The 13,499-nt window shown below is 52.2% G+C and overlaps 1 protein-coding gene across 1 annotated transcript; it reads left to right on the top strand.

Moving 5' to 3' along the window:
* Positions 1 to 5,712: 5,712 nt before the first annotated feature.
* LOC144248853 (olfactory receptor 14J1-like) lies at positions 5,713 to 6,799 on the top strand. Its single transcript, XM_077790832.2, has one exon. It carries the CDS (start codon positions 5,728 to 5,730, stop codon positions 6,490 to 6,492), a length of 765 nt encoding a protein of 254 aa, XP_077646958.2. The 5' UTR covers positions 5,713 to 5,727; the 3' UTR covers positions 6,493 to 6,799.
* The last annotated feature ends 6,700 nt before the right edge of the window (positions 6,800 to 13,499 follow it).

The raw sequence follows: 13,499 nt of genomic DNA, 5'->3' as shown, positions 1-13,499 counted from the left end.
GACCATTATGACTCTGTGGGGCCCGATGGAACCATGGAGACCATTCCGACCCTTCAGGGCCTGGTGTCACCAAGGGGGCATTGTGACGCCTCAGGGCTACCTGGAAGCAAGGGACCCCATGGAAGCGAGGGAACATGGAACAGGTCTGGCTGGCTTGGCTTGCCAGGGGCCACCTGACAGGTCTGGCTGATGTTGGAATGCCAAGGGCTGCTTCTCATCAGCTCCTGGAGCAAAGGGGTTCTGTGCTTTCCTTGCTATAGAAAAGAACTGTCTGTGTTCTGATGCCCATTGCCAAAGCTGGTATTCTCCCTAACAATTTCCTGTATGCAAGAGTATGTCTTAGAAAAAGACAGCCAGCTCTGGCTGGCCTTGCACTGTGGTGGTCACCTTTCATCTGCCCCTGAAACAATGGGGCTCTGTTCCTTCATTCCTGTGGAAAAGAAATGGTCTTCTTGTCCATGGTCCATGGCCAAAATTAGAATGTGGCCTCCAAAAGTCCGTATATCCAAGGATTGCTCCCAGACAAAAGTAGCCAGGACAGACAGGATGGGTTAGCCCCATCCTCTGGTAATTTTCATAGACCATGACCTTAATATTTTTATTAGAAAACACCTTGGAGAGGGCCCAGAGATCTCCCAATGAGAGGTTTTGGGGGCTTGGGCACATGGCCACTACATATGGACAAGTTACAGATGAAAAAGCCTGGCTGGGTCTCTCTCCCTTCTGGCCCCACAGAGGTGCCGAGGCCGGCCCAGCCCCGTCTCGGCCGTGGGGCCGGGCGGCTCCTGCCGTGGGGCCGGGCCCCTTCCCAGGGAGCCGCCAGGCGCCATCGGCTGCCGGGCAGGGCAGGGGAGGCCGCGGGGCCGAGGCCGGGCCGTGGCTGCGGGTGCTGACATCTGGCCCTGCCGAGCCCTGCCCCGCCGCCAGCCCGGGCCCGGCCAGGATCCGCCGGGCCCCAGGAGCAGCCCCGGGCCGGGCCGGCTCGGCCAAGGCTCTGCCGCCCTTGGGCTTCGCCCGCAGCCGGCGGGCAGGGCAGGAGAAGCCATCGGCCCCGGCCGTGCTGCTGCTGGGCTCTGGCCTGGCTGCTGAGATCCTGGCCCTGCCCCAGCGCGGCCCAGCCTGACACAGCCCCAGCGCAGCCGCTGCAGAAACCTCCATGGCAAAACAGCTCCGGCCGCAAGCACCGAGCCCGGCCGGGCTCACGGAACCATCTTCAGCCCCGGGCAGATATTGACTCTGCCAGTGCTGCCATCCTCCCTCCAGTGAGAGAAAAGGACACAGGGCAGGCACACAGAGGAGCAACATGGACACACCGAGGGCAGGGAAGAGGAAGTTGAGTCCCAGATGGGAGGGATGAGGAGATGCCTTGAGCTTGGGGCTGGAATCCTCTGCTAAAGCTGTGGAGAAGGATGTCATTGATACATCAGACTCTCTTTTTCCCCATAATGCATTGAAAAATATGGGGAGATGACTTGTTTCAGCAAAGGCCTCCATCCTCAAGTGAGCAAATGTTGCAGTTACTGTGATCCCATGAGAAGTTTGAACAGAGGAGAGCAGAGTGGTTACACACTGTACCCTCAGGGAGAGGAAAAGAAGACCTCTGTTCCCAGAGATGAAGATGATTTCAGAAATAGATGAAGAGAACCTTTGCTTTTAAACAGCTCATCTGTAAATTAATATCCCATAAATTGACATGGACCATAAACACAGCCATGGGAAAAGCTGTGAAAAAATGGGAGGGACTTCACAATTGCACATTTTTCGAGGCAGCTGCAATCCATGGAAATGAAAAGCCATGAGATAACTGTTTTCTTGTGGATAAGTCTCCATAACATTAACACGAGGAACTTCTCTCCCTATTTGAACTGACCTGAAGTTTTAGGTTTGTTCTCTTTATATTGTAAGGTTTTATGGAGAGAGGAAGAGTTCTGAAAGTTTGTTCTGATCCTTATTACTCTTTCTTTTGGTTACTGTTAATATACTTCTCTTTAAAAGTTTAAACTTTTCTTTTAAAGTTCTGAGCCTACTTTGCCTTTCTCCTAATCCTATCTCACAGCAGGAAAGGAGTAAGTATATTGCAGTGAGTGCACTGGTGATTAGCCAACACTGAACACACCAAAATAGTTGATGCATTGGCTGAGAAATCTCAAAATGGCAAACCAAAACACTACAGAAACTTCCTCTTGAACTGCATTAGAGCAGAGGGAAATCAAGGCAGAGCCATGGTTTGTCAGGACTTGCTTGATACTAATGAGCCCCGTGGTGCATTTGGAGCTGAGCCCTGAAACCTCAGGGCCTGAGAGGAGATTCCACAAACTTTTCTTGCAGTCAAAGTCAGAAGAAGACACCAAAGTTTCTCAAGGCAATAATGAGTCCCACTGAGGTGCATGCCCAACACAGGCTCCTCATGGACTCCTTGGAGAAGAGAACTGGAGACCAGGATGGCACAAAAACCTCTCAGAGACTGAAAACGGCACAAAGAACTCTCAATGTGAAAAAGAAAACCCAAAGTACCAGAAAAAAGTTTAGTATCTCAGAGTATTCATGAGCCACAGCGTGTGTCTGCACAAAGCTCTCAGGGGACTTGTTAAAGCAGATAATTGGAGCCACAATAGCACAAACCTCTCACAGAGTCTGTATCAAAAGGGAAACACCAAGTACCTTAAAAGAACTGAAGTACCTTGAAGCATTAATGAGCCCCACTGAGTGTTGTTCCTGACAAAGCCTCTCCAGGGACTAATTACAGCAGAATATTGGAGGCCAGGATTGCAGAAAGCTCTCAGAGACTGCAAGACAAAAGCAAAACACTGAGTCCTTTGAAAAACCTGCAGTCCCTGGGAGCATGAAGGAGCCATTGCTGTCCAAGGCTCCCCAGGGACTCCTTCCAGCAGATCCATGAGGCCACTGGGATGTGGGCTAGGTGGGGATGCTGAGGGCAGGAGCAGGGGCTGACAGTGCCCAGCCTGGCTGGGGCTGTGCCAGGAGGCCCCAGGGCCTCAGGACAAGGTGTCTCCTCACAGCCCTTGGTGGCACAGACCCTGCTGTGCCCCAGGACACCAAGACTTGGCTTCTCTTTGTCCCCACCTGGCATCAGTGCTTCCAGTTCTCTGCTCTGCCTGGTGCCTGGGGACATTTTCTCAGTCGTGTCTCTCAGTGGGACCCATTTAAAGTCAGAAAAACTTTGGAGTTGCATTGCGACTTGGAGTTCTGGAGAGGTTTCTGCGGCTCCCTCTCAGGGCCTGATGTTCAGGGCCTGAGCACAAAGCCCCAGAGGGTCATTAAAGTCCTTGTGCTGTGTCTGTGCTGCTGAGCTGGGCCAGGCTCCTGGTACAGAGGGTGATGCTGGTAACCAAGCAGAGCTTCAAAAGCACATTTCTCTTGCTGAGCAGCTCTTCTCCCAGCCCAGCAGGGCTGGGGCACTGCCTGCAGCCAGCCCAGGCACAGCACAGAGGCACAGAGAGCTTCAATCAGTCAGGGCTGGGAAGGGGCTGAGAAGTGCCTGGGGCAGAATCACTGCCAGCCCTTGGCACAGGAACCTCTGGCTGCAGGACAATGCAGCTGCAGCTCCTGGAGAGATCTCCTAAAGCTGGAACATCCCAATGCCCACAGACCCTGTGAGTGCATTCTCTGCTCATCTCCTGTGCAGAGCAGCCAGGGGTGCCCAGGGCTGTCCTGCAGAGCAAGGTCCTGCAGCCCAGGGCGCTGTGCTGGGCCAGGGACTCTGCTGCCTGCCAGGGACAGCTCTCAGCCGGCCCTGGAGCTGCTCCCAGCGCTGGCCAGGAGCTGTGGGGGGAAGGAGCCACCCTGAGCAGGGCAGGTGCTGCTGCTGAGAGGGGCTGGCTGGGGCAGGGCTTCTCCAGCTCCAGACCAGCCTGGGCACAGCTCCGGCGGACACTTCCCAAAGAAGGTAAACCTGGGATTGCTGTAAAGGTCAGGAAATTTCCTGAAAATGTTTTCAATTTCCATGTATGGAGCCGGATGGGAAAGTTGGGATAATGACAAAAAGATTTTTGCTTTTTATACATTTTTCATATATTCATAGTTCTGTAAATTACTATTATATTGTTATAGAAATATAATCCTTACATTATCTATTAACCTCTTAATTAAGTATATTAAATTACTATTATGTGCTTATATAAGTGTAATTCTTAACTGACTCTAATATGTTTCCTACCTATCTCTTAGATTGTACAAGAATAAGCTGACTATCTAAATATATTCCTGAAATACTGAATAGTCTTATTATTAGGAAGAGAACCTACAAGAAGAACATTTTGGTTTTTGACAACAATGTGAGTAGTCATAAGTAAAGTGGGGCGAAGAAGCCCTTGGATCTACTCCAATGGGTTGAGCCAGGGTGTGTAACTGGGGCAACTGAATCTCCTATTGGATATTCCTGTTAAATATCCTAATTAATCAACCTTAGTAAATTGTTGAAATCAAGGGCCAGGTGTCCCCCATCCCCACTGGGACACCTGGGAACTTCCAATAAAGGTCTGGTTTTTACTTCACTGTTTTAACACTGTGGCAAGGGTTTTTTTTTTCTCTTTTTGATTATAAACAGGGGGATGAGAGAAGCAGAACAGGAATTGTAATCCCAGAATCACAGAACATTCTGAGTTTAAAGGGACACACAGGATCATCAAAGGAATGTTTGAACATTTACAGAGACTCCAGAACTGTGACTTTGGGTGGTCAGTGTCTCTGCTGGGAGCCTCCCAAAGGGCCTTCAGCCACTCCTCAGCCCTGGGCAGCAGCAGCATCACCTCTGCAGGGCCCAGCAGGGCTCTCCTGAGCTGCCCTTGCCCAGCTGCACACAGAGCCTGCCCCAGCCAGGGCCCTGCACACAGGCAGGTTTCTGTAGGGCCGGGCCGAGGGCACACAGGGTGGGATGGGCTCTGTGAGCGCTGGCAGGGACAAGGCACCTCTCAGGAGGGGATGTCCAGTCCAGGGAGATGCTCAGGGAAGCAGAGGGGGCTGAACAGAGCAGTGCTGGGGGAACAAGCCCATCCAGCCCCTCACCTTCCCTCAGCCACAGGGAATCCTTTGCCTCTCTCATCTGTCAGTGGCAAACTCTGAGTGCAGCAGGAATGCTGGGGATTTCTGACCTCAGAGAGAAAGGAATGAACTATGGGTAGGATAACAATTCCTTAAACCAACTCCTGCCATCTATTTCCTTTAGAAATAAAGTGAAATTTCTTTAGATGTCTGAATGCAGATGGTACCAAGCCTTTCTCCATCAGGAGTGATTCCCCTGACAAATCCTGAATATCCAGCCTTGTCCCCCTGCCACATGGCCACAAACCCAGGGCAGCAGGGCAGGGATGGCTCCTCAAGAGCCCCCATGCACAGGCCTGGCTGCTTCTGGACACTCAGCCAGCACAACTGGAGCTCAGGCAGGGACCTGGGTGAAGGTTTTCCCAGAGCAGGAACAAGGGTGGGTGAGTCCCAGCACAACAGGCTGCAGGGAATGGCCCAGGTTTGGCTCCAAGCATCCTCTCCTGACTTGTCCCTGTCCTTTCTCCATGAACAGGTGCCCATGTGCAGCCACAGCAAATGTCCAACAGCAGCTCCATCAGCCACTTCCTCCTGCTGGCACTGGCAGACACGCGGCAGCTGCAGCTCCTGCACTTCTGCCTCTTCCTGGGCATCTCCCTGGCTGCCCTCCTGGGCAACGGCCTCATCATCAGCGCCGTAGCCTGAGGCCACCACCTGCACACGCCCATGTTCTTCTTCCTGCTCAACCTGGCCCTCAGCGACCTGGGCTCCATCTGCACCACTGTCCCCAAAGCCATGCACAATTCCCTCTGGGACACCAGAAACATCTCCTACACAGGATGTGCTGCTCAGCTCTTTTTCTTCATGCTCTTCATCTCAGCAGAGTATTTCCTCCTGACCATCATGTGCTACGACCGCTACGTGTCCATCTGTAAACCCCTGCACTACGGGACCCTCCTGGGCAGCAGAGCTTGTGCCCACATGGCAGCAGCTGCCTGGGCCAGTGCCTTCCTCACTGCTCTGCTGCTCACTGCCAATACATTTTCCCTGCCCCTGTGCCATGGCAATGCCCTGGGCCAGTTCTTCTGCGAAATCCCACAGATCCTCAAGCTCTCCTGCTCCAATTCCCACCTCAGGGAACTTGGGCTTCTTGCTGTTAGTGCCTGTTTGGTATTTGGTTGTTTTGTGTTGATTGTTTTCTCCTATGTGCAGATCTTCAGGGCTGTGCTGAGGATCCCTTCTGAGCAGGGACGGCACAAAGCCTTTTCCACCTGCCTCCCTCACCTGGCTGTGGTCTCCCTGTTTATTAGCACTGGCTCAGTTTCCCACATGAAGCCTCCCTCCACCTCCTCCCCATCTCTGGATCTGGCCCTGTCAGTTCTGTACTCGGTGGTGCCTCCAGGCCTGAACCCTCTCATCTACAGCCTGAGGAACCAGGAGCTTAAGGCTGCAGTGAGGAGACTGATGAATGGATGCTTTCAGGAACATTAAAATGCTGGCCAATTTCTGTAATAAACATCATCTTGGATACTTATTGTTGGTTTCAATTCAGCAGTTCTTTCCTTTAGTTTTTTTCAGATTGTCCACTAAGAAATGTCATCGTTTTTGCCATTTCTCATACTGTTTCTCTTCACCTTCCCTGTGCCCACAGACGTGTCAATGAGGGGCTTCACTCTTGGTGGCTTTAAAGTAACTAAAGGATCTCCCAGCAGAGTTTTCTGCAGAGATGCCCTTTTGTTGACTTCTCTGGAGCTGCAGCAGCAATGTCTGTGTGCAGAGCTGGGGCAGATCAGTGCTGGCACAGCAGCTCTGGTCCTGCTGGCCACATCATTCCTGATCCAGGCCAGGAGCCATTGGCCTTCTTGGCCACCTGGGCACACTGCTGGCTCATGTCCAGCCTGCTGTCCATCAGTCCCTGCAGGTCCCTTTCTGCCTGGCTGCTGTCCAGCCCCTCTGTCCCCAGCCTGTAGCACTGCAGGGGTTGTTGTGGCCAAAGTGCAGGATCTGACACTTGGACTTGTTAAACCTCACCTTGTTGGATTTGGGCCCTGGATCCAGCCTGTCCAGGGCTCTGTGCAGAGCTCTCCTACCCTCCAGCAGATCAACATTCCCAGACAACTTGGTGTCACCTGGGTTCCATAAGGCCCCAGAGTGTCCCAATGGTGTCCATGATTCCATGATGCCTCCCAGTGTCAAAATGTCCCTTTGGTTCCATGGGACCCCTTGGTGTCACAAAGTCCCTTGGATCCTTGGGCCCTGCAGTGTCTCAATGTCACTCTGGCCCCCCAAGGCCCTGCAGTGTCACAAATGGTCTTTGGTTCCATGAGGTCTGGCAGGGCAGCAATGCTCTTCTTGGTCCCACAGTGTCACAATGGCCTCTTGGTCCCAAGGGCCACCACAGTGTCAAACATTTTTCCTTCATTCCGTGAGTTCCTGAGGGGCAGCACTGTCCCCTTGGTTCCATGGGGCGCTGCAGTGTCACCATGGCCCCATCATGACATGAGGTCCTGCTCTGTCACAAAGCTCTGCATGGTTCCACAAGGGCCTGCAGGGTCACAGTGGCCTCTTGGTTCCATGAGGCCTCAGAGTGCCCCGTTGAATTCCTTGGTGCTGCAGTGTCCTGGACTCCGACTTTTCCTAAATTGGGGACCCCAGAACTGGACCCAGCACTCGAGGTGCTGCCCAACCAGTGCCCAGCACAGGTGAAATACGGATGAAAAATAAAAACCCCACAATTCCAATAAAGATTTGTAAGGAATGGTATGTTTATTTACAGCGCTGGACACACTGGGGACTCATTGCCCTTCAATGGACATGCACCCCCCTAAGAAGTCCCAAAACTTTTTAATTACCCTTAATTAATTTCCATAGGCATAGAATTTCACAATAGGTTCATGCATATTCATTCTGACGATTTCATGTTACACTTAGAGCTAGTTACACTTGTTTTTGTCAGAAAGTACAGAAAGAACTCCTGGGTCACTCTGCGTGGTCTTTTAAAGGCCCAAGGAGTCTTTCTTATCTCTTTTAGTGTGGAAATTTGCATTATTTCTCTTTAGCTGGGCCAACTTTGCTAGTGCTGCAGTTACCAGACTAAACAGCATATTTCACTCATGTTAGCAAGCTCAAAGCAGCACATTTCACCGAAATCCAAATGGATTTCTACCCTGTTAAATTTTCACTCTGTCTCACAGGGGAAGAATCACTGCCCTGGTCCTTCTGGCCACAACATTCCTGATCCATAGGAGTGCCAGGGGTTGGATGAGGGAAATGGTGGGGGAAGGGTAGGGACAAAGTGTTATTGATTGTCAGCCATGAAGGATCATGATTTTCATATGTATTCAGATTGCATAACAAGGTGCTGGGGGTCAATATCAATTGGATATTGCTGATATCAAGATATAAATAGGAAAAGTTAAAAGGGCAAAACAATTCTTTCTGCATTGTTTTCAATATAGTCTATCCACTTTGAAGACACTTCTGAAACCTGGTCCTGTCCTGACTGGGCCAAGGGCTACAGCATGAGCGATCTCCTGCTTGATCTGGGTGAAAGCTTGTTGCTGCTCAGGGCCCCAGTGGAAATTGGTGTGGGCGACCAGGTAGGAAGGGCTCAAAATCTGGCGATACTCGAGAATGTGCATTCTCCAAAAACCTATGGCACCTAGGAAAGCTTGTGTTTCCTTCTTGGTGGTGGGTAGAGACATCACGGTGATCTTATTGATCACCTCAGTTGGAATCTGGCGCTGTCCATCTTGCCACTTTACCCCAGGAACTGGATCTCTCAGGCAGGACCCTTGACTTTGCTCTTCTTGATGGCAAAGCTTCCAGCAGAACCTGGACGATCCTCTCTCAAATACTTCCATTGCCATGTTCCCCCACACAATGATATCACTGATGTACTGCAAGTGTTCTGGAGCTTGACCCTTTTCCAGCGGAGCCTGGATCAGTCCATGGCAGATGGTGGGGCTGTGCTTCCACCCCTGGGGCAGTCAGTTCCAGGAGTACTGCACGCCCCTTCAGGTGAAAGCAAACTGAGGCCTGCATTCTGCTGCCAGAGGAATGGAGAAAAACGCATTAGCAATATCAATGGTGGCATACCACTTTGCTGCCTTGGACTCCAGCTCGTACTGGAGTTCCAGCATGTCTGGCACAGCAGCGCTGTGGAGTCACTTCATTCAAGCCACGATAGTCCACAGTCAATCTCCATTCTCCATCAGACATGTGCACAGGCCAGATGGGGCTGTGGAAGGGTGAGTGGGCCTTACTGACCACCCCTTGGCTCTCCAGCTCACGGATCATTCTGTGGATGGGGATCACGGCATCCCGATTCGTTCAATACTGCCGGCCGTGCACTGTCGAGGTGGCAATTGGCACTCATTGCTCTTTCACCCTCAGGAGTCCTACTGCAGATGGGTTCTCTGACAGTCCAGGCAAGGCGTTCAATTGCCTAATGTCCTCTGCCTCTGCAGCAGCTATGCCAAAAGCCCTCCTGAGTCCCTTTGGGTCTCTGTAACAGCCGTTCTGGAGGAAGTCTATGCCCAGAACACACGGGGCCTATGGGCCGGTCACAATGGATGTTTCTGCTGCTCCTTCCCAGCCAGGCTCACCTTGGCTCCCAACAGGGTCAATTGCTGTGATCCCCCCGTCACCCCAGCAATGGAAACAGGTTCTGCCCCACATGTCCCGATGGCATTGGGGTACACTGTGCACCAGTATCAGCTAAGGCTTCATATTTCTGTGGCACTGATGTGCCAGGCCATCGGATCCATACTGACCAAAAGATCTGGTTTTCCCGTGCCTCTCCCTGGCTGGAAGCAGGGCCCCTTTAACACTGGTTATTATTTCTTTCCTGGCCGTACATGGTAGAGGTACTTTCAAGGGGATCTGACAGATCATACTCGGCAGCTCGGTCATGGGAGGCTGAGGCTACCTTCACTTTACTGGAATTCCCTCGGTCAGTGCTTCCCTCCTTGAGCTGACACACCCACGCTGCCAGGACAGAAATGGGTTTCCCATCCCACCTTCCCATGTCTTCCCCATGGTCACGCAGAAAGAACCCCAGGCCAGCCCGTGGGGCTTACCTTCTCTCTCTGGCTGGGGAATGTTGGGCTCTGACTTTGGGGCCTGTGACTCGCACTGGGGCAATGTGGGAACTGTTCCTCCTCACCTCCACCCTCATCTCCCTCATCTCCTCTTTGAGTTCCTTGCCCACAGCAGAGCCATGAGCCTGCACTGGGCCATGGATCATACTCTCACAATTTCTCAGCTGCTGGCAGCAGAGCCCACTGTCTCTCGGCTGTTATCGGCATTAATCGTGGCAATGAACGTGGTGTACTGAGACGGCCCCAGCCTTGCCAGACTCCACAGCATTTGCCCTGTGCACCTGACCTTGTCGGGGTCATTATCATGCTGTCCATCCCTCCCAAAGAGTACCTCCAATGCTGCCACTTCCCTCAGCTGTTGGTCCCTTCCTCAAGGGTTTTCCAGCACGTCTATGCTGGTGCTCCTGCATTCTCACCCTGTGGACAAACCTCTCTCTGACACTCATTAAAATCCGCTCCCAGAGGGAAAGGGACCCTGGCTCCCTTACAAAAATCTGATTCATACCTGAGTCCTGGGTCAAGGGTCCCAAATTCCTTGCCTCACCACCATCCAGCTGGGCACCTGTACCCATGAGGTCTCAGACTTGAAGCAGTCAGGTTGTATAAGCCTCACGTCTCCGTCGTTCAATGTCCTTGTGCAGCTTACGGAGACTTTTGTACGTCAGGGACTCGGTGATGATCACAACCTCTGGTTCCCCTGTGGGTTGTAAGGGCCTTCCCTTATCTGGTTGCTCTGATTCCATCTCAGACCTCCTTGTTTCTACAGGGGCGACTGCTGCTGGCTGTGGCTGCCTTTGTGGTTCAGCTGGAACCTGGACAGTTGTAACATCTGTGGGTTCCACTGCTGCCCCATCAGACTCTCCTTTTTTGGGGCAGGGGGAGGGCTTCTCACCAGCTGGGGAAATGCACTCCTTCAGCATCTCCTGCATCTCCCTCAGCAGACCCCCACCCAGTCTGGGTGGTTCATATCTGGGCTGGCTGTGGGGCAGGGTCAGGCTCTGGGGCAGCAGCATCCCTGGTCTCTGGGGCCGTGTCAGGTTCTGGGCTGGGTGTCAGGGTGGTTTTCCAGGTTAATCTTCCCTTGTCTCTCAGTGCCAAATAGAACAGGGCTAACAGCAACACAGCCCCTGTATGATATCATTGGTATTTGGAGTGGATCTGAGCCCTTCACAAACTGGTGGGGCAAACCCAAAGAGATGGTTAAAGGGTTGGGAGAAAATTTCCCCCAGTGTCATTTCCTCACAGTAGGTGCCATTATTAAAGTAACCCCAAAAGCACACAGTCAGTGTGTGACAGCTGTGAATCCATGTGCCTGCTTCCCAGAGGAAGTTAAAGATCCATGAATTCTTCCCCTTATTCACCCATAAAACAAACCGGAGAACAGCCACAGCAGCCTTGGCTGTAGGAGCCGTGTTTAGATCAGGGCCTGCAAATGGAGAAATGCAGCCACGGTTCCGTGCCACCCAAACCAGGGCAGGCTGGAGCACAGGGTGCCGCTGAACGAGGTTTCTGTAGCATTACACAAAAATCAAAAATTGGATTACTCAAGAACTGTTATTCCCTTTTTTGTTTCTTTGCCTTCGAGCTGCACGTTGGGTGCCAAAATCTGTCTTGGTTTGCAAAGACAGGAGTCTGCTAAGGAAGGCAGGACCCTCCCTGAAATGGGGAAAAAAATAAATGTAGACCCCCTCCCTGTAAACTGCTATAAAATTAAGGGGGCTCTCAGGCAAAAATATGGGAGCAGGAATAACACTTCTTTATTAGGGAAGAAAATTAAAAGATAAAATAAACAATGCAGTGAACCAAACTAACAGATGGCAATTGAATACATCTTGCCTTGCAATCTAGGACACAACTTATTCAGCATGAATCACATCCATTTAACACATGCTCCTTACCCACAAATATTGCCCAACTGAGACTGACATGTCAAAACATTTTTTTTAAATTATGCATTTTTCTTCATAATTAAAATTTAATTAAATTTTAATAAATTATTTCAATTAATTAATTTTAGCTTAATAACAATTAAAATATTATTTTGCTTATGCATAAAAATATTATTCGATATTTTATTATTTCATTTTAATGCTTGTATAAAAAAATCTCTATATGTGTTTTGTAACGAAAAAATTGGATCTAAGTAACACAATTCCCTTCATTAATTCATTGAACACTATTGGCTATTGATTGGGCACTCAGGTGGCTCGGGCGGGGCTCGCTGGGGCGCGGGGGCTGATGGGAGTTGTAGGCGCGGGTACAATGCGCTGTAACGGGGCCGCGGAGCATCACGGAAGTTCCAGGCACAGCGGCAGCGGCACTCGGTGGGGCGCGGGGCATGACGGGAGATGAAGTCCCGGCTGGAACAGCGCTGGCCGTGCGCCGCAGCGCATGGTGGGAGCTGTAGTCCCGGGAGTGGCTCGGACGCGGCGTTTGGAGCCCGAGAAGGCCTCGGGGGACACTTTTGCATCCGAGCCGCGACTTGAGCTCCTTGGGGGCTCTGGAGCACTCGGGGGGAGCTTAGGCAGATTTAACCGGGTTCCTTAGGGCGCAGGGCGCGGCAGGAATTTTAGGCGCGGAACTGTGTTCTGAAGGGCTCTGGGGCCGCGGGGGATGAGAGGAGAGGAATTCCCAGAAGTGGCTGTACCGGGCATCTGTGGGGCTGGGAGCACTCAGGGGATCCGAGAACGCTTTTGGGGGGTCTCGATTGGGCGCTGAGGAGCACTTAGGGATCCCGGAGGGTCTGGGGGACTCTGATGGCACAGATGGGGGCGCATACTGGGGGGGGGGGGGGGGGGGGGTGTCTGTGGAGCGCGGGGCATGACGGGCGTTGTAGTCCCGGCCCCAATGGGGCTCTATTGGGCTGCGGGGCATGATGGGAGTTGTAGGCAAAAAGAAAAGATGGCGCAGACTCCAGGCACCGCTCCCAAAGCCATGATCCCTGCCGCTGATTGGTTGGAAGCTGTGATGGGCGGGAGCCTCGGCCAATGGGAGGCAGCGGAGGCGGGAACTGCCATTCAACCCCTCCAGTCCCTCCCAGCACAGCCCAGTTCATCCCCAGTAGAGCCCAGTACAACCCCAGTGCCCCTCCAGTCCCTCCCAGCACAGCCCAGTTCATCCCCAGTACAGCCCCAGTGCCCCTCCAGTCCCTCCCAGCACAGCCCAGTTCATCCCCTGTACAGCCCAGTACAACCCCAGTGTCCCTCCAGTCCCTCCCAACCCAGCTCAGTTCATTCCCAGGCCCTCCCAGTTCCTCCCAATATCATCCACAGTATGCCGCAGTATTGTCCAGTCTTCCCCACAATGTCCCTAGTTTGTCCCCGTATCCCCCAGTTTCACTCCGAGTTTCACTCCCAGTGTGTCCCAGTGTCTCCCACAGCATTCCCAGTGTTCCCC

The sequence above is a fragment of the Lonchura striata genome, chromosome 5 (assembly GCF_050655825.1).
Source record: "Lonchura striata isolate lonStrDom1 chromosome 5, ASM5065582v1, whole genome shotgun sequence".
Classification (NCBI taxonomy): Eukaryota; Metazoa; Chordata; class Aves; order Passeriformes; family Estrildidae; genus Lonchura; species Lonchura striata.
The sequence above is the reverse complement of the archived record's forward strand: the minus strand, read 5'-3'. Positions and strand labels throughout refer to the sequence as shown.